Genomic DNA, 26,504 nt, shown 5'->3' on the forward strand with positions numbered 1-26,504 from the left:
TCACCACCAGCAATCAGATTCTTATCGAACATCACTTCCAATCCCACAAACCCAAGTGAAATATTAGAATTTAAGCAATACTGCTTCAAATCTGTCCAAAACATGAAATTATCAAGTGTTTCAAAACCATGAAATTAACACCAAGCAACATTTTATTTCCTTTATTCTGACCTTTGCTCTATTTTCCTGTTGAGCCTTAAGATCGACTATGTTGTGACTTATCCTGCCATTACTTTTCATGCTAGCAGCCCACCACTCTATTCACCATCTGTGCAAGTTCATACAACGTGAAAGGGTGCAGTTCAGTGCAGCAAGCAGACTAAGGCTCTTCTGGTGTACATTTGGCTTCTCATCAAAGAGCGTCTCCGTTCGTACTGGAGTGAACTGACATGAGCTGTTGAGGGTGATGCTGTGCTTTATTTTTAATTTTTAAGTCAGTCTTTCCTCATTCTGGTGTTTCTGTGCTGCTGGTGGGATATTTTGATTTTTTTTTTTTTGAACATTTTATGTATCTCATTATATAAAACCAGAGATTGGCATACAATGACAAAAGAGATCAATAAGATAAAGCACATGTAATAGGTTACAATAAAATAAAAAAAAATAAAATTAATTTAAAAAAAGGGAGGAGATAGAAAAAACTGTTTCAAGTATGCTTTTGTAGACACTTTCAAGATAACTATTTGGATATTTAGCTTCCTGGCTCTCCACATATTTCTTGATGGGAAGCCACATTTTTTTCAGCTTTTTTTTTTTTTTTTTTTTTTTTTTTTTTTAACAGATGCCCTCAAGGTGAATCTCAGTTTGTCTGTTTGAAGGCACATCATAACCTCCTTAATCCAGTGGAGGGAGGAGGGTATGAGTTAGTCACCGAGCTGAGAGCAAAGTAAATGGTATGATATTTGCTTGACTTGAGGTGACCCTGTGCTCTAGTAAAGAAACTCCAAATTTTGGGATAAATGGACTGGGATTTATTGTTTTGTTACACATATTCAAGTATACTTGAAATATTGAGGGCCAAAAATGACTTAGAGAGATGCATGACCAGCACATTTGACCTAATTTTGCTGCATGGAGTCTTGTGACATCTCGAGCAGCCGGCGTCTGTGTTGGCATACATTTTTGCCAAGTCTTCTCACACTTTAAACACTTTTGAAACACTTTAGATTGTAGGCATTCATAAATACGATCAATGCTAGTTGGCCAAGTTGTAAAGTTTTCATTTTCACTTTTTTTTTTCAACAGTTTGTGGTTGGTGACTCGTGAGGTTTTCTATTTTTTTTTTATTTATTTTTTTTTATCACTCACGTTAACGTTCAAGGTACTGGTTTTTGCATCCAAACCTGGACGATGGAAAATGCTTAAGGCAATGGCTCTGCAATTTCTCCTGGTGCTGTATCTGCAAAATAGGCTTAATGGATTATTGTAAAGTTATATAGCCCCACCTAACTAAATGGCCAGCAGCTGCCACCGTCAGAATCTCTGAAAGCTTTAGCTTGGATTGTGCTGAAAGAGCAGCACCCTCTTCCTGTTGTGTGCCATAAAGCAATCCAGCAGATTTCCCTCTGAGTCCAGCTTGACGTGTCACAATGTAATATGCAGCGCACGAGTCGACAGAGGTTGCTAGTCTTCTTGGTGATTGTTGTTTTTCATCTCAGCATTATGATTTGTTGATGTTAAATTGAGACACACAGAACCTATACCTGGTCCCTAGACTGTATGATGACTTTTGACCTTTTTGACCCGCAGGTACCATCATGACCCCCAATTACATCAGTAACAGCTCTGCAGATGTATCGCTGTGGTGTAACTGTGAAGGCAGCGGCAACCAGTGGCAGGACTGTCTGAGACTCCAGCGCATGTTCACCCACAACCCCTGCCTGCGTGAGTCTGTACACACACACAGCTCCATACACCAGTCCACATGGTAGTCTAAACCAGCAGGTTTCAGCTGGACTAGCCTCAGGGTCCACATTCAGCCTGACTCATCGAAGGAAGATTCAACTGTAAAACACATTAACACTGTTTGAGCACAAATATGCCCATTTTCCACTTTAATTTACTCTTAGCGCACCAGAATTATGATGACATAATTCTGTGTGAGTAAATCTAGACGATAGGGGGACAAACTCTGCAGCTCTAACTCTGCAGAGTTAGCAAAATGAAAAGTGCTGCTATCCAAAATTCTTTCATGCACTGTTGACACTGATAAATCTTTCAAACAAATACCTTTAAATATTAAATAGTAAATATCTAAATATTTTTCAACAGTTTTTAAATATTGTTAGATTTTTATCCCTTTACTTTTTCTTATTTCTGCACTGCAAACAGTTTTTACATTTTTAACGTTTTTTTCTCACAAATGTTTTTACATCAACATTAATAGTTTGTGCAATAGAGCATGCACATGCATTGTGTGTCGATGAGTGCCTTGGGGCTTGTTTGACAGAGCGCTCAGTGGCTGTCATAAAGTTAGAAGCAAAACTCTTGTTCAAAACAGCTTAAAGTAATACCTAACAGCTCAGAGCACCAGCCCCTCTCCAAAGAGCACATGCTCTGCTACATAATATCTGATTATGTGATCATTAATGAGGAACCTTTTTTTTTTCATTTTAGTCATTTAATTTTCTCACTCTACATTTTTGTACTGGTACAATATTATTTTACGTTGTTTTAAATGGGCGACTGATTATTAATTGATTTTTTGCCCGACAGTGTGGGTATTTTGTCATTGTTGTAATTATTGTTATTGAAAAGTTTATTCTTATAGATTTATTGTTTCTATGTTGTTGTTTTTTTAAGCAGTTGTTACTTTTTTGCATTAGAATGTAATATTTTGTGTTGTGATGTAATGTTTATGTTTACTTTAAAACATAAATTTGACTTAATCAGTTTAATCGATTTACCGCCATTACTGCTCTTTCATAAACACGGCGACGCAAAACGTCCCAGTAAGTCGTTTTCCTGTGGTGCACCGGTGGGTCTGTTACACGCTTTGACTTGACACCAGGCTGATACATGTAGTTTATATAACCATTAATAAAGCTCTTGTATGCTATCAAGTGTATCTGCGCTGGGTCGGTGTTGCTAGCTGGTGTGTGAAGAAGTGGGGGTTAAAAACATTCATCTAGCTGTCTATCAGTCCGAGCAGCTGTCAATAAGGCCGTCGATACACGCTTAACCTGGACGTCTCAACACTAAAGTGTGAAGTGATGCATTGATTCCCATAAAGCTCGGTGATTTATCAAGTATCTGACAGCTGAAGCAAAACAGATGTCAAATAAATATATTTATGTTCATGGTGATGTGATGTGTGGTGCTCTGTCCATGCAGGTAACTCTATCAGTTCAATGGGGAACCCCAGCCCCCAGCCTGCAGACATCACCCCCCCTCCTGCACCCAGGCCCTCCCCACTGGTTCAGGTGGACGACCTGCTGAGCAACAACCACCTACCTGACAACATTGTGAGTACAGCTGAGCTCATCAGACGCTCATCTGCATCCTTTTAATTTTCCTCTTTTTCCTCCGTCTTGTCTCTATTGTTTATTAGGGTCCGGGCAGCCTAAGCTGCCAGGACCCTCTTGTATTCCTGCGTGTTCTTCTTCTTCTTCGTCTTTCTTTCTGTCTTCTGAGGAAGTCCTACTTCCCATGGATGAAAAATCACCAAATTTTGCACAAAGGTCCAGTCCCATGCCAGATTTCCTCAGATGCAAACACAAGCCAATAGTCCTGATGATGGCGCTACAGCAAGCCTCTAAAGTTCAAAACTTTGAAAATTCATAACAAATCAACCATATGTGCTACAGCTTTGCAACTTTCATCAAAATGTAGCCCCGATACTGAAGAAACTTTTGTATACTTAAACCTATCGCAAATTATGAAATCCATCACTGTTTTTTTTTGTTTCAAAAACTGTAAAACCTATCTCCTCCCACAATTTTTGCTCAAATTTCACCAAACTTGCTACAGAGCATCTTCAGACTGTCCTACACAAACGATCCACACAGATTTTTGATTTATCAAAAATTGAGCCTACAGTGCATGAAAATGTTTGACTGTAAACGGTACTGTAAACATACACTTGCAAATTCTTGGTAAATAAATCTTCAATGTTCATGAAAAAAATTGACAAAATTTTGGAGTCATGGTAGATGATGTTTGGCAAATTTCAGAAATGTATCTCAAAAACTCAATTTTTGACAGCATTTTGAATTTTGCTCTCATGTGAACAATATGAACAATTGGAGTCAATGCAAGAATGGAATTTTTAAACATCAGTTTTTCACTTATGGAGCAAATCATCATTGTTAAAAACAAATGATCAACATCTCCATGCTGTCTAGATGCAATATGTGTATTTTCAGATTTTTGTCTTAATAACTGAATTTTTGACAGCTGTTTAAAATCTGCCTTTCCATGCATGGCTGCCTGCTGTCCTGCACATCAGTGATTGGTTTAGTTTTTTTGTGAAGCTACGTGTGAAGTTTTAGCTCAGTGAGATAGAGGCCGATCCTTGGTGTCGAAGATTGTGAGTTCAGGCCTCAGCTTCTGCAACATTCCCATGTGCCAAAAATCACCAAATTTTGCACAAAGGTCCAGTCCCATGCCAGATTACCTCAGATGCAAACACAAGCCAATAGTCCTGATGGTGGCGCTACAGCAAGCCTCTAAATTTCAATACTTTGAAAATTTATAATAAATCAACCATATGTGCTACAGCTTTGCAACTTTCATCAAAATGTAGCCCCAATACTGAAGAAACCTTTGTACCCTTTACAATTAAAGTCAGTTTTTCACTTACGGAGCAAATCAGTCATTGTTAAAAACAAATTACCAACATCTCCATGCTGTCTAGATGCAAGATGTGTATTTTCAGATTTTTGTCTTGATGACTGATTTTTTTTTTTTTTTTTTTTTTTTTTTACAGTGGTTTGAAATCTGCCTTTCCATGCATAGGTGGCTGCTATCATGTGACTGGCTTAGTCAAATTGTGAAGCCTCAAATGAGTTGACACTTGCCAGTTAGCTCAGTGAGGTAGGAGATGGTCCTTGGTCTCAAAGATCATGTGTTCAAGCCCTGGCTTGATTTATTTATTGTTGCAGCTGTAATTCCCATAATAAGCTAGAAGAAGTTTTAAACATATCACTGTGTTGTCACTTGCTAGTTAGCTCAGTAAGATAGAGCATTGTCCTTCATGCCAGAAATTGTGAGTTCAAACCTCAGCTGATGCAAAATGCACATTAGAATAGCATCTTCCAATTCTACACTTGTTGCTCAGAATTGCCTAAAATGGCCTTAACCGTTACTGCGCAGCAGCTATAATTCTGTTTGGTTTCTCCCCATGGCTGGGACTATTTTTTATGGTTTTGCTTGTTGTTTAATCGTATTTATTACCCTGTGTCATTTGTTCATTTTTATTCTCCTTGCTTGTCAAGTATTTGGTGACTCTAATTGAAAAGGTATTGGCCATAAAAAGGTTCCTTCTATCCAGGTGTATAACGAGGATTCGTTTCAGTGAGCTCAATCGAGTGCTATCCTGTGTCTGAAAGGCTAACCTCCGGAGCAGCACAACACACTTAGTGTAGCCAGCATGAGCATCTAACTTGACCAGTCCCAACACCACTCCACAAGCTTTTACTTTACATTCACCCATTCTGAAAAATGTGATAATATTGCCCCCACCCACACTCCCCAGCTGTTCTGTAGGACAGTAGTGGCGCTATCTTCCTCTCATTGTTACTGAGTGCTGGATACTGGCTGGATGCTCCAAATGCTAACTGTTAGCCTCCTGCCATTGAGGTGGACTTCCCCCCAGCTAACATAAAATAACCATCTTAATCCACTTAAAGGTTTAACATCCTACAAATGTCACTTTCCCAAACTAAATTATTAAATTACATGTAATTACTGCGTGCACAGGGATGATAGTTTTGCTCAAATTAGTGTTTATAGCTGTATTTTTCCTGTTAGCAACATCCGGAAAGATCCAGGAACTACACTTCCTGTATCGCAGCCAGCACAGAGAGGGAGGTAGATTGCGTGAGTTTTTTTGTTTTTTTTTCATCAAGCATACGTACAGATGTTGGAGGACAAAAATAATAGCTTTCTCCAGAATATTAAACGGCAGCTGCCAAGTAATGTTGTGGCTAGCCTCTTCATTTCCCGGCCTCCCATCTATTGCACATGTCTCATGTACCTTTCAGGCCCCTGCCAGCCGCCGCTGTAACTGAGGAGCAGCACACAGCTTTGTTTCTCACCTGAGTCCTCGGAGTGCCACAATCTTTGAAAATGACTGACAGAAGCTTATCACAGGAACCTTTCCAGTTGATTTCACCCTGAAACCAACAAGCTTCTGCTGAGGATCCGAAAGAGAATGTACCCTCAGAGAAGCTGTTACGATAAACATAAAAACTGTGATGAAATGATTCTCATAAACACTATGTTATAGCGTCCAAATTTCACATTTTGTCTCTCACCTGCCAAGGGCTGGTGAACAAAAGAAAATGACCTGCCACCAATAATTCTATCAGCCAGAATACCTGAAGGAGCCCTGCTAGGGAGGAAGGCCTAGGAACTGGTGTGACGCTCACTGACTTAGTAGTACCTAGTGGAGCTCCCCAGTGGTAACGACTGAGGACAGTTTTATACCACTCGGAAATATATCATAATGTCTTAATCTACAAAAAAAACATGTAAATGTTTAAGGACCTATAAGATAATCAGACAAAAATATATGAACTTTCTGCATGCCACTGTTCTTCATATTCAATCAAAACATCTACTCGGGAGGCCAAGACAGCAGCTGCATGCTCCTGTGGTTATTATGGTTAACTAGATGATTAAATAAAACATCTTAACCTGATGAAGTCTGTAAACTCACAACCAGTCAGAAATTATATCCTGAAGTGACAATATGAACCTGGCTGGTTACAGATGCACGTATGATTAAAAAAAAAAAAAAAAAAAAAAAAAAAATCTTAATGTACGTTTTTAATCTTGGACATGATTCCAGCAGTAAAATTCCATAAAGGTCAACAGGCTGGAAATCCTCTGAAAGCTTAGGATGCCCACTACAAGATCCCATGTTTGACTTTAGATCAGATGGATATTATTTGTGTTATGCAAACGTCACCTTCATCCAGTAGAAGACACAAAGCCATTTATTTCACAGATGTGTATGCCTATAATTACTATCACAGTTGGTATTTTTGGCAATTATATTGTTAACATTAACGTTCATCATTAACGATAATATTGATAATAGAAATAAATATGATGGGACTCAGAATGTTGCACAATCTATGAGCAGATTCACATTAATTTGGTAATGTCAACATTATACTGTGGGAAAAAAAAAAAAAAATTGAGAGATTGTCTCTCCCAGCCCGCCCACCCCTAATTTAATAGGCAAATAATAAATAAAATAAGTAAATCCTACAACCCAGATCAATAGGAAAAAATGCGCTTTGAAACATGCACAAGTAAAATCATTTTATGGTACTTGTAGCAGCTTTCATAAATAACAACAACAATGATAATAATAATTTAAAACATAACATGAGCATATTACAAAAATGTACAAAACAGTGAAGAAAAAAAAACATATGAATCATACAAAATAGCCCACACTTCAAGTATACCCACAGCTAGAAAGAGTACTGAGTCGGCTCACTAATGGTGCTTTTCCACTAGTACCTACTAGTACCTAGCACCATGACTCGGCTCGACTCTACTCGCCTCGACACGGTTTAGATGGTTTTCCATTACAATTGAGTACCACCTCGCCGTCGGTGGAGTCGTCATAGCAAGGCGGCCCCACCACCAAGCACAGAAAAGTCTCCACGTCTTCATTTGACCATGGTACCGGTGTGCTTGCCATTTTCCAACTTTGTCAACTTCAGCGATGATCAATGCGCATGGTCGCTGTTGCTGATTTCTTTTAAAAATGCCGGGTTTGGTTTTCGTGAAGGAGTCGCTCTCATGTGTCATCGCGTCCTGTCCAATCAGTGGCCTGCACTCTGTTTACATCACATTTCGGCTCGACTCAGCTCGACTGGAACCCTGACTGAGTCGGTACTGAAATGGGACCTGCTACCAGGTACTACCACCTGATGGAAAACCTTACAAACCAAGTAGAGTTGAGCCGAGTCGAGCCGAGTAGGTGCTAGTGGAAAAGCGCCAATATTCTACCATGTCTCAGCAGTCGTCTGCTAATATCAACATGTGCACAAACATGTACAAAAGTGAAATCAGATACCCAGCATTCCAAATCCAAAATGGGTCGTATCCGTTTTCAGTGCCAACCAGCCAGTTCATGCTCAGCATTTTTGAAGATGCCATCTCATGTGTGCGAGGAAAAGTAAAGCCTACAGTGTGAAGTAGATTGGACTGTCCTTCAGTTTTATCTGGCAACATCAGCTTCACACAGAGCACCCATTGGATTTGTTCTGTACGTCAGGAAATGGGAGAAAAGGTGACCATAAAGAGAGACTCGTGGCAGAAACAGGAGTGTTGACAGGTTTGCATTAACTGAATGCTGGCTCCCGTGCTTATACCATGAACGTGCTATGTGTCTCCACATCAGAATCACTTTGACTGACTTTGATCTGATCAGCTCATAGAGCACATATGGTGGTCAGCAGAGAAGCATGAGATAAAAGCTTGAACAAGCAAACAGCACAGACTGTGGATATAACTCAGATGATAATGGTTTCAAAATGTTACCAGCCTGTGTAGTGAGGTCCTTTATTGATTTATCCATCAAAGACAATTTTTTTTATGACATTTGGCGCATGGTGGAGGGGATTTCAAAACCTAAATATGACCAAACAAATGTTCAAGGCATCTTGACTTTGTCAGTTTAATTTGTCGCTACCAACCAATCACATATGGCTAACAGACAAATTCTGGCCCGAGTGTTTTGATTCCAGTCCAGCCAGATCATCTCCGTGTGCCAACACAGAGATGTGCAGAAAGCAGCAGACGATGCGTTGAAGCAGGCGCGCAGACGTGCTGAAAAGTGGCATGTATGGGTTTGTCATGTCTCCTGGCTGACCTTGTCCAGCAGTGACCATTAAATGTAGTCCAATCCAATCCTGGTCCTGGCTACTGTAACCTTGGCCAGACCACAATCTACTGCGCTGTGGTTCCCTGGCTCCCAGCATGCCTCGCTGCCAGAGATAATCTGGGCCGCCAGACAAGAGGGGATTCCAACTCTCTCTTCCTCCATTGCCCTCTCTGTCTTTCTGTCTCTCTCTCGCTCTCTCTCTCTCTCTCTCTCCCTCTCTCTCCCTCTCTTTCCGTCTCTCTCTGTCTCTTTCTCAGTGAGCGGATTAGATGAGGTGTTGGTTGGAAGCAGTGCATCAGTCGGGCTTCATTAGTATGAATTTATTCATGCCCATCTGTCCCCCCCCTCGCCTCTCCTCTTCCCCCCTAATCCCTCTTCCCTCCTTCCTTCCTTCTGCTCTCTTCCTCCTCTTTCTCCTCCTCCTCTTTCTCATCTACACTCTCACTTCTTCTGCTTGTTCTCATATCCTTCACTCTCTCTTAACTCTTCTCTCTTCAAACGCTGGCCTATATTGTACCCACCCCCATTGTCTGTCCATCTCTTCATCCATCATTCAGCTCCTAGTCTTGTCTCCTCGAGAAGCTTTGCTTGTTTCACTAAAGTGATTTTTCCACTTTGGTAGACCATTTGAAGGGTTTCACTTTAAAACACTGAATATCTGTTTTGGTAAAGAAAAAAACTGTCACCTAATATTCATTGCTCAACATTTTGTGACCTCTGAATAAATGTGTACAAATCCTACTGCTCTGTAAGAAAATGTGCAATATATTCCACAACAGCTCCATTGTTAGGTGTGCTTCAGGGATCAGGCTTGATCATCTCATTTTGGAAGAAAACATTTTCAATCGCATACCTCTGTATGAGTTCATAGATATAAGCTGCACCAATCCCAGTAAGATGAGCACAGAAGAAAATGATACAAAAATGTAAAAAAAAAAAAAAAAAAAAAAAGTGAAAGCAGAAATGAAATAGTACTTTCTAGTAGTATTTACCATGTGAAAGTTGACTGAACAGTATTTTCTCTTAGTATTTACTATTTCCGAGTTGAGTGAGCTGTATTCTCTAGTAGGTATCTTGCAGCCACTGTTTTTTTACCATATAACGTGAATGCCATGCAGTCAGTGCTGGAAAGACTACTAGAAGTTACTGCTCAAGCAGAAGTAGAGTTACTTTTTCGAAACAGTAACTTTAGATGAGACCTTTCCCTGAAATCTGAAAGGTAAGAAAACTTAGCTTTAACATAACAAAGCTGATGGATCACTTTAAAAACTCCACAATTTGTCAAGTTATGATAGCCAAGTTAAATATTTACAGAGCCAAACAAATTTGTACTTTGTAATGGATGTGATTTAAAATGTAGCAGTTCTTAAGGAGAAATGCAGTGTTGGAGTTTTTCAGTGACAGTCGATGTTGTGACTTCTGAGCTGGAACTTCCACCCTGCGTTCTGAACGTGCTGCACTGTGGCCATCATGGATGCCAGCACTAAGATAGAAGCCCTTTGACTGTCCACTGACAATAAGTCACTCACTAACAAGAGTCAGTGATAATAAGTAACAGGCTTAAGTTAGCTAGGCTAACTATAGCTCTTCATCTTCACTGCGAGTGCTAGGTGTGATCATCAAAGTAAGAGAATACACTGCTGGAAAAATAAAAACCTTTGTAAAAAAAAAAAAAAGAGTACAGAGAAGGCTAGATTGAAGTTGAGTGTTTTCAAATAAAAGTTTGTTATTGTTGACTGTGTTGTCTGCTGTTTTGCTGTGACACCATATATTGGCATTTTGGCAAACTCTGAGCTTTCAGACCTTCTTCGTAAGTCTGTAGTCTTCTGGTGTGACTCGCATTCCTTGGCATTTTCTCATGTAGGAAGTCGGATTTATCCAGGTTCCCAACTCAATGGAAAGCTCCATATGAGAAAAAAGGAAAATGGCTCATTTTAATAAGAACTCAAAAAGTGTAACTGCACAAAAAAGCTACTCAATTACCGTTAAGTGCAGAAAACCTATTTATTAAAAGATGAGGCTTAGCAATGGGTTTGACTCTGGCTGACGAGATCTGCTTTTATATTTTATGTATGTTTATGTATTTTATGTACTGCACACATTTAGTGTCATAAATCGCTGATGCATATACATATTGTGTAGTGATAGAAGATAAAAGCAGATGTAAGGTGCAGGTGGAGCTGGGGAGACAAGCAGCTTGTCAGGGGGAGCTGACAGGCTTTGACTTTAAGGAGTGACACGGTGACGGGTTACCTGTGAAACGTGCACTGCTCCAGCCAGTCACCTGCTACGTTTCGGGACTGAACCAGCTCCGCTCATTAACATGAGTAAATCCAGTCTGTTCCTTTTAACCCCTGCATGTAACATGCTGACGTGAAAACCATGTCAACTTCTTCATACTTTGTGTGCGTCTGCCAGGTGGTGGAGAGTCCGGAGGTGGAGGTGCTGGGAGGGGAGACGACGGAAAAGGTTGACGAAGGCGGCCAGTTTGATGTCATCTCGCTGTTTTCAGAGAGGGCCACCGTCTCCAACCTGGGCTCTGGGGCCGGGGGGGCCGCAACCCCCTCCACTGGTCCTCCTCCCCCTATGCTGGTCCTCCTCCTGCTTCTAACTGCCTCCCTCAGCTGGGGGTAGAATGGAGGATGTAGAGGACACCACACTTTCTCACACACACGCACACACAAACACACACACATACTGACAGACATACACACACACACACACACACACACACACTCTCTCCCTGGACTTGCCAACAGCCCCTGACTGATGACGGTAAAAAGAAAAAAGAGAAGAAGCAGACAGCTCTTCTCCTCCGTAACATCTTGATTCCTCCTTTGCTTCCTCCCTCCCCTTCCTCTTTAATGTACAGCTGGTTCTTCCCCCACTGACAGATGATGCTTTGACCTGCTGTGTGCCACTTACGTGTGAATGGGCTGTGTCAACAGTGACTGAAGGGGCGGGGGGTCTGATGTACGATGTATCAGTCAGACTTTATCATAGTGATGAATGGACATGCTCGGTTGGAGTGATCCACTTCTCTCTGCTGCCCGCCCTTCCTTATTCCTGAGCCATGCTGAATGACAAATTAGATACTTGTCTCTTATTGTTTAATGAACGTCACGTAGTGTGTGTATTGTGTGTGTGTGTGTGTGTGTGTGTGTGTGTGTTGGGCAATTGAGCAAAGCCTTTCCTTATAATTTTGTCTTGCTTGAGCTTCATTCCAACTCACGTCAGCACAATCACACATAGACTCCCATACCAGTGCAGTTATACACACAAACAAACACACACACACACACACACACACATACATACCCCTTGCCACAGCCGATGCAGTTTTTTTTTTTTTTTTTTTTTGCTTTATTACTCTATCCGTGTCCCTATCTGCTGCTTCCCCTGTGACTCAGTTGGCCTGCGGGACAGAGTTGGAGCCGCCACGGGCAGCAATAGGAATAAAGCCGTCATAATAAAAACAACGCACCAGAAACAATATGAGCTCTAAAACGGCAGAACAAATCAAACAGCTTCCCAGCAGGCGAACGCACGCGCGAGCTCTGACAATTGCGGGCGCAGACACAAAATGGAGAGAGAAAGAGAGAGAGAAGTGGGAGACAGAGGGAGAGTTGTGTGAAGAAGAAAGTGAGGAGCGAAAAAAAAAAAAGAAAAAGGCTGAGGCCCCGTGTGGTCTTTGTGCGTTTGGTGTTTTACTTGTTTTTAGTTGGGAGGCTGATAATCGGCCCCTGACAGCAATGCTTTATCATCTGACAGGCTCCTGGTGGGGGCGCGTGGTGGTGGTGGGGGGAGTAATGATGGGATGGGGGGGCACGTATTGAGCAAAGCACTGATAGAGAGGAGAAAAGAGAGGTGGGGTGTGTGTATGTGTGTGTGGGGGGGGGTGATAGTGCGCTATAGCGAGAACAGAGAGAGGACCCTGGAGCGCAAACAGAGCAGAGAGAATCGCCGGCTCTTGATTTCCTATGTCTTATAAATCTTTTGCTGACACTAATTTTTTTCTCCCTGTTCTTTTCCTATTTCTGGGGAACGTGTAAAATTAACTTCCATCTGCAGGGGCTGGAGATGGTGGAGCGCAAGGAGAGGAGAGGAGCTACAAGCGAGTGAGAGACATAGACACAGACAGAGGGAGAGAGAGAGAGTGAGAGAGAGAGAAAGAGAGAGAGAAAGAGAAAGAGAAAGGTAGGAGGACTGCTGGGTGCTTTAACCTCTCCTTCCCTTTCCTAAGGCATTCTCACTGCATAGAGCTCCCCTAGAAACATACACACACAAACACACACACACACACACACACACACACACACACACACACATGCACTCTCAAAGGCCTTTCTGTCTGAACACACCCCTCAGACAAAGCACCTGTCAATCAGTGAAGCTGCAATAAAAGAGAAACGGAAGCTCTGTCAGCTTACCTGGGATATTTCTTTTAAGAGCGAGCAAGGCTTAACGGTAAATACTGACAGTCTACAAGTATGCATTTTTCCAAAGTACACAAATAATGATAAACAGCAATCAAACAGCATTGTGAAACGAACAGAGGACGCAGATGAGACTGGAAGGCGTACATCAGGGTGAAAAATTCACAAAAGATCGAGAAATAAAAGACCAAAAAAGCAGCCAGGTATTCACAATAACACTGACTTCATGTGCAAGCAGCTGTTAAAGGGACACTTCACCCATAATGCATGATACTTGTATCAAGTATTCACCATGTGCCGTCTTCAGTCCTTGATAAAGAAACTTTTACTCACACGCCTGACAAGCTATTTCTGGTCCAGTGTAAAAAAAAAAAAAAAAAGAAGAAGTTCATCGTTTTACAACAGCAAAACAACATGAAAAGTTCCATTTAAAAAGCTGCTGATCCTAATGACTTCCGATGCATGCTACATGGCCGCGCATGAGGGGATTTTCCTGAAGTGGTCTGTGTCCAATATGTGTGTTTGGGAAGTACTGAGCATCTGACTGGATACTGGAGACTTGGATGATACAGCATCATTAGTGCAAGCTTTTTAAACCAAACTTTTGATAGGGTTTTGCTGTTGTAAATACATGGATCATCTTTTTTTTTTTTTTTTTTTTTTTACTGGATCAGAAATGGTTAGCGTTTTTTGGAACATAAGTTAGTCAGGGATTGAAAGCAGCACACCCTGAGTACCATGGCTGAAGAAGACACACAACTATTGCTTTGATTTTGGACATGTCCTGAATTTCAGGAAAAGATGGGAGTACTAAAAAAAAAAAAGTAAATTGTATCTGAAGAACTGGCAAAGGCCAAATTTGTTACAACCCAGGGGCAAATTATCAAGTTAAAATATTGAAGGAGATGAGAGAGTCCAAAAGGACCATGTGTGGTGGGTCTGGACGGGGTCATTTGGGGATGTTAGCTCCCTGATAGCATGCTGGGTCATGGAGCAGCCACCCAGCACACTGGGGATGAATTCAGCAGTCAGGTGGCCCAAGCTCCACTCCAAGCTGATGCAAACATGGGTCGGTTTGCTAGTCACCTTTCCATGAATCAAAAAAAAGTTATCTGTCACCCAGTGGGACGCAGCCCGGTGACAACCCCCGGCATCTGTTTTCTGAAGCATATATTAGTAGAAAGTAAATTACCTCCAAAGCTCCTTACCTGAGAATCCCTCCTCCCTCCCTGCATTACCAGAGAATTAATAGCTAGCCAGGTCAGCCGGCAAGCAACACTCCTCCTCCTCCCGCCCCACAGCGGGGGTTAATTGAGATCAGCGGCGGGAGTGAGGGAGGGGTGCAGGGGGGTGTCTGATTGATGTGGCTGCCGGGGCCGTGTGACGGCCTTTTACCAGGCCTGTTGTTCCTTTTTAATTGTTGTCTTGGCCGTTTGTCGTCAGGCCGACACCCAGTGACAGGACGACAAAAGGGATGGAGGGACGGATGAAGGGTTGGGGGGGTGGATGTGGGGGGAGTGGACACTGCTGATTTACATTAATATGAACTGAAATAAACAAGCGGAGAAGCCATGCGTTAAATCAACTCAGAGAGAGAGAGAGAGAGAGAGAGAGAGAGAGAGAGAGAGAGAGAGAGAGAGAGAGAGAGAGAGAGAGAGAGGAATGCAAGCCTTGAGGGTGAGAGAGGAATAGAGAAGAAGGGTGTGTGTGTGTGTGTGTGTGTGTGTGTGTGTATTGGTGGTGGGGGGGTTAGATGCTTGGAAAGAACCATCCTTTTTATTGTTCTATTACCGTGCAGTAGATTCACACACACACACACACACACACACACACACACACACACACACACACACACCATGTCAGATTTGAGTGTATGGTGTATCTGCTCTCTCTCCAGTATTTTAGTATTCTAATCCATCATTGGCCTGACATGGGGATGCTCTCCCTCTCTCTCTCTGTCTCTATCCCTATCTCTCTCTCTCTCTCTCTCTCTCTCTCTCTCTCTCTCTCTCTCTCGCTCTCTCTCTCATATATATATATATATATATATATATATATATATATATATATATATATGTGTGTGTGTGTGTATGTCTCTCTCTCTGCTACTGCATAGACATGGCGTCCAGTGCAAGATAAAGGCAGAGCAGAGAAAAACAAACTCCAAAGCTGGGAGAGCTTTATCCAGAGAGATAAATGAAAGCGGCAGAATAAAGCAGTGACAGAGAGATAGAAGAAGTGGGAAAGATGCAGGGGGGTGTGGGGTGGGGGTGGGGGTGGGGGGGCAGGAGAGGAGGAAGAAGAAGAAGAAGGAGAGGGGGATGAAGAGGAGGGAAGGAATGAAAGTGGAAAAGGGCAGAAAATGAAGGGAGAGAGGAGAGGAGAGACGGGGCAAGAGAGCAAGAGATAGAGGGAGAGAGAGAGATGTGTGTTGCAGTGTGTCGCGGCTGAAGCCTGAACCTCCCTGCTCCATTTCACACTCTGTAGGTCCTGACGCATCAGCGCTCAAACACACACACACACACACACACACACACACACACACACACACACACACGTACACACAGGCTCTGGCTCTCTCCTCTATTTCGCATTCATGTACAGAGACACACACATACACTCATGCAAACACACTTGTTCAGCGCATTTCTCGGTCATGCACACAGGCAAACAAAGGCATGCGCACTCACACACACACACACACACACACACACACACACACACACACACACACACACACACAGAAAAGTTTGTGGAGAGTATTCAGGCTGTATTTGGTGGACTAAAGTCTCTGTTCTAAAATTCCTGATGCTTAATTGTTAATTCTGTCTGCTTTCCTTCTGCCAAGAAAAAGTGTTAAGAAAGGAAAAAATCCCTCCAAAACCACAGGAACGCTGTTAAAAACAACTGTTGGTGATGTACTCTGCATGTCTGGGTGGGTTTTTGTTGTTTGGGGTCTTTTTCTCATGAATAACAGTAACAACATGGACAATGTGGCGTCACCCCCACACATTTCCAGCTGCTACAACAGAGCATAATAGCAGAAATTGCTGGAGCCGGTGTATGCACCAAAAAATAAAGAAATCATAAGACATAATCACTAAATTACTCCTGAAGTGCATTGAGCATAGGCAGATAATATGATCGAAGAGTAGAGGAGGATCTGGGTTTTTTCCTTAAAAGCAAAATGAAACTTTGGTAGAGTGTTGGATTAGTTTGTTCCCTGGGTGTGATGTGACTTCACATGGTGGTGGATTATCCTCGTTAGTTGCTCTGTGCTCCCCTAAGCCAGCCACTTCTCATCATGCTGTTTCTCATTATGCACCCTTTGGCGTGAGCAGGAGAGGCGCAGGGCAGTATAAAGAGTGACACAGTCAGGCTGGGCAGGTGCTGCCTGGCGTAAAAGCCACAGGACCTTGTAGCAGGGCTGCGAGTTCGAGTCCTGTTTTAAACGGGACGCCCGATGCCTCAGTGGAGTGAAACAGCTTGCCTTGGGAATGAGATCATGTCCTGTCCTGCCTAGTGTTGCAAAGGGGAGGAAGGTTTCCGGTAAATTTCCCGGAAGGTTTCCGAAGATTCCCGTGGGAATTTTCACTCTGGAATATTGGAAATTTTCAGGAGATTTTTGCTTTCACTCTTTTTCCAATTTTTCCGAAAATTCCCAGGAATATTCGGCTTGGGAATTTTGGGAATTTTCTTTTTTTTTTTTTTTTTTTTTTTTTTCTTGTTATCCATTTGAATGAGGTGTTTAAAAAGTTTCCATGGAAATTTAAGCTTGGGAATTTTGGAAATTTTCATTTTTGTTGTTGTTAACTTAAGGTGAATGGGAAAAAAATAAACAATAATCAGTAAAATGAATGTCAGCATCAATATCACCACTTTTTTTAGTTGCTGAGGGGGACATACAGTGCTTTTTTCCCCCCCGTTCCTGATTTCTTATTTTTTTGCATATTTGTCACACTTAAATGTTTCAGATCATCAAGCAAATTCTGATATTAGACAAAGATAACCCGAGTAAATACAAAATACAGTTTTTAAATGATGATTTCGTTTATTAAGGGAAAAAGGCTATCAAAACCTACCTGGCCCTATGTGAAAAAGTAATTGCCCCCCACCCCCTGGAAAATTCCCTGGAAATTCATTGTAATGTTACATGTTTGTATGCATATCTGCTTATAAAAACCAAAATGTTTATTATGTATACATGTGTATGACCAGGTGAATGCAGTCAATATAAATTCCCGAAAATTCCCTGAAAATTCCCATTTATTCCCATTTATTCCCGTTAATTTCCAAAAATTCCCATTGAAATTTTCCGACTTTGAAAATTCTGGGAATTTTGCAACACTAGTCCTGCCTAACCCTAACCTTTCCCTAACCTTAACCCTGTCGTTTTTATGCCTAAATATAACCGTTTCCTAACCGAATGGTTTTGTTGGCTAACCCTAATCATGTGACACTAAAAGCAAGAAGGCCTAGTGTCCACATCAGGATGAGACATGAAGAGCCATGACAAAGTGTCACTATTTGACAACTTGGGAATGACAGTGAGTTGTCTTGGCTGTATTTGTGTTTCTCCATTCACTTTCATAGTGATGCAAAACCGTTCCCAAAATAACCCTTTTAGCGCATAAACAAACACAAAACAAAGCAAATTATGGCAATATAAAAGACAAGAAGGCCTGGTACCCATTTTTTGAAGAAATCAAACAACTCTTTTCTTGTTGTTGTCATATTTGAATTGGAAAGTAGATCCAGCAGGTAATAAGACATCTGATAAGCCATCTGCAGGAAAATTCTGCAACCTTGCGCCAGATAGAAACAACTTCATATTACTGTCACAAATAAGTGTAGTTTCACAAAAAGAGAAAGGATTGTTGTTTTTTACACTAGCATAATATGCATTTGTTCATATGCTAAAAGAGTTATTTGGGAAGTTGTTTCGCTGTGCCATGGAAGTCAATTAGAACAGATAGAAGGAGAACAGAGATAGAAATACAGTATTTTTACTAGTAGTCCATTGGAGATCACAGATCAAGTAATGAGGATATTTCCCCACCATGAGGATGCATAGAAACTATAAACCCAACACGTCACCAAAATTCTATTTTGCCTTAAATCTCTCAGCTACGGTTCAGCTAATATGGGCTTTTGGAGACTGATACTGATATTTTTGGACAGAGGCTGTTTATATATTTTGTGCTCATATAAAATATCTGTAAACCTTTATCTGTAAAGTTTTCTTGCCAGAAAATGGTGTCCCCCAGATTTGTATTTTCATTGTGATGGGACGCTCGAACTCTCCATTGAAAGCAAGACTAATGAAAGTTTTAGCAGGGATAGCAGCAGGTTTCAGTCCAGGTCTAACACACCACACTGAATGATTTCTGTGGTCAGATACATAGAAATATTAATAAAACATATTCACTAACCGTGGTTGGCCACAATGTCTTATATTTAATGTATGGCCAGTATTGGCCTGAAACCAAAATATCTGTCACAACCTCCTCAACAAGCACAAATCAGCACTTTGGGCACTGTAGTATATGTTCTGTATTACGCAGCAATGTCTATTGCAACCAGCTTTGCTTATATGCACTTTTCTTTCTATGTGTTTAACCTCATCAAAATGTGGATAATATGTGAACTTTTGTGATACTCCTTTTTATGCATCTGTTTATTAGCATTTCATGGAATATCACAGTTGTCATTGAATTACCCAACCGTGATGAGACCAGGGCATTGTAGTTGTTAATGAATGGTTAAATGTGTACAGTGCACATGGCCAGATCATGGTGGTGAGAGTGAAAGTGGGACTGCAATAGTTAGGCTTGTATGATCTTTAACTGGGATCAGAACTCAAGGTCTTGTAAATACATTGCTGTGGCCCCCCTAGAACCTCCTCAGGGGCTCCTGGAACCCACTGAGGACCCTGGGAGTTCTGGGGCTCCACTTTGCCTGCATCATCTTTGAAATGATGTTTGGGGAGTCGTCTTGCTTTTTCTTTCTTTTTTTTTTTTTTGTGGAGTGTTTTTTATTTTTATTTTTAACTGAATGTTTTTTCCAACTGACACCGGTGTACGGCTCTCAATTCTCATCACCATCAGCCGGCGTTACCATGGTTACCCAGGTCTTACCCAGGTTGTTGCACCCTGGTGATCCAAAAGGTAAATGGAGCTGAATGATCTCCGGATGTCTGACTCCTTTCAATACACCAACACCTGGCGAAGGCACGGCGGCCATTTTGAGACATTTTTTCCCTGCCTGACTGACTGCCAACACCCCCTGCCACCCCCGCCCCCCCACCCGCTCCACCCCACCCATCCCCCTCTAGTCCCGACAGGTATTGAGCTGAACGGGATATCATCGCCATGGAGATGAGGCGATGATACGCACATAAATACACACACACACACACACACACACACACACATGCCCCGGCTTCAAAATGAGACTCACTTTCATGAGCGAGCAGAAGTGACTGCACAGCCTGACTTGATGAGAAGTTGTCTCTTGAAAAGGAAGACAGCCACGTGGATTGAACTGTCACTTAAAGGGAGCTCTGCTCTTCTCGTTCATCCCCTGTGAAAATGGACGGATCTCACTCTTTCATTCTGTCAAATGTAAATCTTTCCTTTGGGGGGAACTCCGAGCTAAAGCCTGGGCCTGGGAGACAAGAAGGTGGAGATAACTGTACAGCTGTACTCCATTCAAGAAGTCAGAGTGAGGCTGGAAACACTACTGTCACCCCTGCTTCCTGTTTAAAGCATGTCAGTGTATGATACTAGAGTGAGAGGGGCATCACTTGGCCTTTCTCCATTCCTCTCCATGTAGTGTATGATCCATCCTAATGCTCCCTTGGTCTTCAGGTACCGTTTTGTGTTTTTTGTTTGTTTGTTTGTTTGTTTGCTTACTTTTTGGTTTTGTTTTTGCCTGTTGGACTTGTTGAAACTTGGACTGTTCATTAGGGATGTAATGAAAATTCCAACGTGGCTTTCTTGTACACTAATCAAAAATGTAAAAACGTTTTAAAAAAAAAAAAAGGGAAAAAAAATTTCCAGTAGATGGGGATTGATTGTCAATCGGTTTTAAACTGTGTTGGTGAAAACTATGTATCTTTGGGGAGCATATGTGGCTCCGCATGAAGTATTTCTATTTCTGATCATTTTTCAACATTCTGCCCCGCTTAACATGCCCTCCCAAGGGCGATCTGAAACACTCCTGCCTCTGCTGTGTTCACCTGTGAATAAAATAAATGTGCGAGCTGACATTTCCTTACTTTGACTTCCTGTGTCTCTTGTCCTCATTGAATGACTTCTTATTGGTTTTCCAGGGCAGCGGTTCCTGAGCTTTTTTAATGTTAGGATCTGCTATTACTATTTGCCCTGAGACCCACCAAATATTTTCTGAAGTGCAATGAACTATCAATTATAAGAAGGTTCTGTCCATATACATTATTTATTTTGACCACCCAGTTCAATTCAGTTCAATTCAGTTTTCAATTAAATTTTATTTGTAAAGTGTCAAATCATGACAGAAGTTATCTCAAGGTACTTTACAGAGACCCAACAAATTTTGGTTCATCCCATGAACCGACATCTCCTCCATGAGCAACCAAACGGTGAGAGTGGTATGGAAAAAGCCCTTTAAACAAGGCAGAAAGCAGTCTGGGTAGACGGCCATCTGCCTGGACTGGAAGAGAGGAAGCTAGAGCAAGAAGAAAGAGTACAGTACACAACATGGTACAATGCAAATCCCACATTAATAGTGAGAATGCTACTGCTACCACTACAGCAGCAGCAGCAACAACAACAATAATAATAATAATAATGATAACAACAACAACAACAACAACAACAATAATAATAATAATAATAATAATAATTATTATTATTATTATTATTATTAGTAGTAGTAGTAGTAGTAGTACAATTATATAAGCAGGAGCAGGATCATGGGGGCAGTAGGTGGCTTGTAATCACGTATCCAAACTCTACGGGTCCACAAACACCGGCAGAAAGCGAGCACCCACCAACATGTTTCGTCACTCCTGCCTTCATCAGGGTGCCACACCAACTGCAAAAAAATCCAAAACTTTAATAAACACAGGTGTGAACAAATGATGATGTTACTTTTCATGTACATATTTTTTGGTCAAATGGTTTAGCTTATCTTTGCTTTATATTATATCACTGGCTTTGAGAAAAGTATGAATCATTAAGATGTACACATTGAAAAGACAGCATTCTTTTTAGAGCATCTTTAAAAAGATGTAGCATATAGGTTCTTTTTTATTATTTCTTATTTCATTTTATATATATATATTTTATATATATTATTTATTTATTTATTGGTCAAATGGTTGGTCATATGTTTAGTTAAAGTCATGACACTAATTAACTTTTTGAATCTGATTTGTTGTGACACCCTGATGAGGGCTGGAATGCTGAAATATGTTGGCGGGTGGTCAAAATAGATAATACACTGAATATGAAGAGAAGTGTGCAGACGTCTTATATTTTACTGGCAAAAAACATAATGAAGTTTCTAATGCACAGGTATGCATCAACAGGGTGAATCCTGACAATCCTTCAGTCTTGGAAAAGAAACTGATATGTCTAGCTGTAAACATTTCTATAAACCATGTTTTCTTTTTCTTTTATTCATATAACAGCTTATCAATTTAAAAAATCATACCAGCATTGCATTGCACTGCATTGCATTATTTAGAATTTTTTTATGCCCCCATTATTGAAAAAAAAAAAAAAAAAATGCATTTATGCAGCCTTCTCCTGACCAACCTGTCTGAACAGTTTAAAAATCATGGTTCCAGGGTGTCTTTTTCTTTTCACATGCACAACTTCACATGAGAGGAAGTGTTTTTCAGAGCATATGTTGCAATAAAATACAAATACCATGCACATGCATAATGAGATGGGATAGATGCTTTCAACATAGTGGGCGACAGAAACAATGTTTTGCATACAGATGGGACAATGAGGGGGGAAATTTCTGCACATCTCCAAAGTTCTGTACCCATCAGGTTCACAAACAATAAAATGATATTTACATTCAGGGAAACATTTTACGGGAACATATGGCTATAGTAACAAGCGTGTGCATGAATAATGAGAAACACATACATGCAGGGGATCGCTGCAATTTGAATCAGGTTTACAAGGAGATCAATTTTCCTTCAGGCAGTAGTTTTAGTACAGGACAGACTGCAGTCCACACAAATAGCCGCATACAGCAAACCTTTGAAGGAAACGTTTTCTGCTGAATTAAATCTCCAATGTCTTTTTTTTTTTTTTCACTTCCGAAATGAAGGAAGGGACTGGTATTGCTGACTGATAAATAGAACTGGAGTTTATACAACTCCATGTCATCGATTGGGGTGATCCTAGGATCATAAGCCTTACTCAGCACCTGACACAGTACTTTACATTTTTAATGTAATGTTCCATTAACATAACAAAACATTAACTACAATTTCCAGTCAATAGTGTTTTAATCCTATTCATGTAACAAATTTCCTGTAGGGGAGAGTGGGGCAAGTAGTGCCACCCCTGTTATCTAGAAAACCATAGAAGAAGTTGATCATGTGACCACATATTTTTGAAGAGGCATCCATTTCACTCATCCTGCAAAGAAGGGAGACACATGGCTTGAGAGGAAAGCACATTTCAGTTCAAAAAACATTTTTTTGCCCTCCAAAGTAAAATTTCTATGATCAAGGTTTTTTGATTGCTGTGTTTGAACAATTATAGAAAACTTTGAAAACAGTTCACACAGGTTTTAGTACTTTAGTAAGCTACACCATGAGTCTATACAGTTAGCATGATGTTAGCTCAAAACAGCTGGGGGATGCATTTTTTTCAAAATGGTGGGCTTGGGGTAATTTGTGCCAAAGGGCCTGGGGTAAATTGTGCCAGTGGCACAACTTGTGATTATATATATATATATATATATATATATATATATATATATATATATATATATATATATATATTACTTTATTGTATTTTATTGTTATTGTACATTGTCTTCTTACCTTTGATCACTAAAACTATTCAGATTCAGATGAAGATGATTTGCTGGTGCTCATTTTGGAAGTTTTATTTTGTTCTGGGTATGTGTTCATGTGGCACTAGGCCTCGTTATAGAAAAGTGGCCTGTGATCTTGTTAAAATAATAAATAAATGTTAAATAAATAATTTTGTATTGAATTTGCTTTACTTTTATATAGCATTATCATTTGTGAGATTAAAATGATCTGTTTTACTTCAGTAATCAATGGCACAATTTACCCCAGTGTATTCTCTCTAATGGCACAATTTACCCCGCACCAGGGGCAAGTTGTGCCACAAAACCACTTTTTTTTTTCGAAAGTTATATTTCTCAAACAGTTTATATAAGATCCAAAGTGATTGTTCCCAGGGATGCACAACATCCTAAACTATATGTGCATATTTTAGTTGGAGGCATTACTGTAATCCCCTCGCATTAAAGGCACTCTAAGTAAAAATTGGCACTACTTACCCCACTCTCCCCTATATATAAAAATCGCCCCTCATTAATGTAATAATCTTTAATTTAATTTATAATTATTATATTGTAGACAGCGTGGCTCAGGTGGGAGAGCAGTCTAATAAAGACAAGGTCCCTGTTTCAACCCCCACCTCCTCCAGAGCAAGCCCAGACATGTGGGATAGAGGGGAGTGGAGATAAAGAAAAAGTTAGCTGTATTACTCGCCAGCTATCTCTTAATATCTATTAATCGAAAGTTGTTACTTTTGTCCTCCAACATGCATCCATGTGTTCAGTGAAAACAAATGATAGCAAAGACAACAAATCCTTCCATCTCTGTGGTGGCTGCTGCTCCTCTGGTGCAGAGTGATACAGGAAGTGCAGAAGTTACCAAACCTTTCTGGATGTTGGTAACAGGAAAAACACAGTTTTAAATGGTAATTTGAGCAAAACCTTCGTCTACATGCACTCAGTAATCATAGATGCATTTTAATTTCAGAAAGCAACACTTGTAAAGTGATGTTAAACCTTCTTTGAGTGGATTAAGGCAGTTATTTATGAGAATGTTCGCGGGGGGAAGTCCAGCTCAGTGGCAGGAGGCTAACAGTTAGCAGTTGGAGCATCCAGCCAGTATCCAGCACTCAACCTGATCTCACAGAAATCTGTGAAATGAGCACGACCTTTTAACAACGCATTGCGTTTTAATTGAAAAATTAAAATCTGACCAAACAGGCGTTCTCTGTTTCGCTGACTGAACGGGTCTCACAGCTCGTGGTAAGTCTGCCTTGGGTGGTTACAACGTTATGGCTAGTAATCCGATCTTTTTTTCAGAATACCGATTAAATTTGCACTTCCGGGATCTATGAACCACCACCCACGGTGTGACATCTTTGAAGCCGAGAAGCCGGGAGTCATCAGGTTGCATGAAGCGCGTTGCCTTGGTAACGCCGGTGTTTTTCAGATTAAAATAAAATTTCATTCATTGATTTCAAAAATGGCTTAAAATGTGATTTTTGTGGACTAGAAAAATATGTAAATGATAAAAAATGGTCAAAATTCAAGAAAACTTTCATGCACTTTATTGATGCATTTTAACAATATAGCTCCGTTTTATTCAATTTTGAAAACAAAAAAGCTGTTAAGACCTTTTAGTTATTAAGAAAATATGATAAGCTCAATATAACATAAGCTCTGACATTATAAACTATATATATTTGGATCGTTACAACGTTATGGCTAATAATCCAATCTTTTTTTTCCAGAATATCGATTAAATTTGCACTTCCTGGATCCATGAACCACCACCCACATGAAATTGACTTTCAGTGGACGCTGTTTGCGTGGTGACCACATCTAATTATAACAGATTACGTGCCAGGAACACGCAATGCGTTGTTAAGAGGTCGTGCTCATTTCACGGATTTCTGTGAGATCAGGTTGCCAGCGCTCAGTAATAATGAGAGGAAGATAGCACTATTACTGTCCTACAGAACAGCTAGCTGGTGTAGAAGTGAAAAAATATCAGATTTTTCAAAATGGGTGAATTATCCCTTTAAAAAGGAGATCTGGTCCAATCAGTGTCTTCCACCCCAAATATGGTGGAGATTTTCCTGCGTCTGAGGTTCCTGAACTTTGTGAGGCTTTTCCTTCAGTATATTATTCAGAGTGAAACATTTTATACTTGTTATTTTCTGCCATGGGAATGGTCATATATAAAAATCTTGAAAACTGGCATAAGTTATCAGCTGCTTCAATTCAAAACTATTTAAATTTGCCTTTAAAAAGAACATAATGGTCAAACCCCAGTTTTGATGGGAATATATGATATATGTGGTGGTGGTGGTGGTATTATACACAGTAAAATATGTGAAAGTCATATTTCTGACACTTGGTTGTGGTTATGCAGGGTTAGGGTTAGGGTTATCTGACACTCTAATTCAGGTTATAGCTGGCGCTAAAGGGTTATTGTGCTGTAGCTACTATTTGCTCAGCATCTAAGTGTTAATAACGCATTTAAGTAGTAAATAAAGCAAGACAAATAAAACTAAAATTCAGAACGTAACTTGACTCCCGTCTGCTCTCATCTCACCATCCCATGTTCCAAGGGATTTGCTCCTGTCACACTGTGACGAGAATGAGACCAGAAGTGTTTTTAATAGACCTTGTCAGTGTGGGACTGATGAAAACACACTGATATCTAAATCCTCATTTGATGTTCACACAGAGGAAAACACTGTGCACGTGCACTGGTGTATACACACACACACACACACACACACACACACACACACACACACACACACACACATTTTTGTCTTCATACACTTGTGAGGACTTTCCATTGACCACATTTGTTCCATAATCTAGAACACATTTATTTATATGAAAAGTTATGGAATATCAATAAAGAGTCCAAATTCTAAACAAGCCTTTTCTTCTTTCCATTTTAGCCCTCTGTCCACAAGAAAATT

General features: G+C 40.6%; 1 protein-coding gene across 1 annotated transcript in view; it reads left to right on the forward strand.

Moving 5' to 3' along the window:
- The window catches only part of gfra3 (GDNF family receptor alpha 3), a 55,397-nt gene extending 43,696 nt beyond the window's left edge, over positions 1-11,701 (forward strand). Inside the window, exons 6-8 of the mRNA XM_030062234.1 lie at positions 1,750-1,884; positions 3,334-3,464; positions 11,486-11,701. Coding sequence (XP_029918094.1) covers positions 1,750-1,884; positions 3,334-3,464; positions 11,486-11,701 — 482 coding nt within the window. The remainder of the gene's footprint in view (positions 1-1,749; positions 1,885-3,333; positions 3,465-11,485) is intronic.
- Positions 11,702-26,504: the final 14,803 nt, after the last annotated feature.

The sequence above is a fragment of the Myripristis murdjan genome, chromosome 10 (genome assembly GCF_902150065.1).
Source record: "Myripristis murdjan chromosome 10, fMyrMur1.1, whole genome shotgun sequence".
Classification (NCBI taxonomy): domain Eukaryota; kingdom Metazoa; phylum Chordata; class Actinopteri; order Holocentriformes; family Holocentridae; genus Myripristis; species Myripristis murdjan.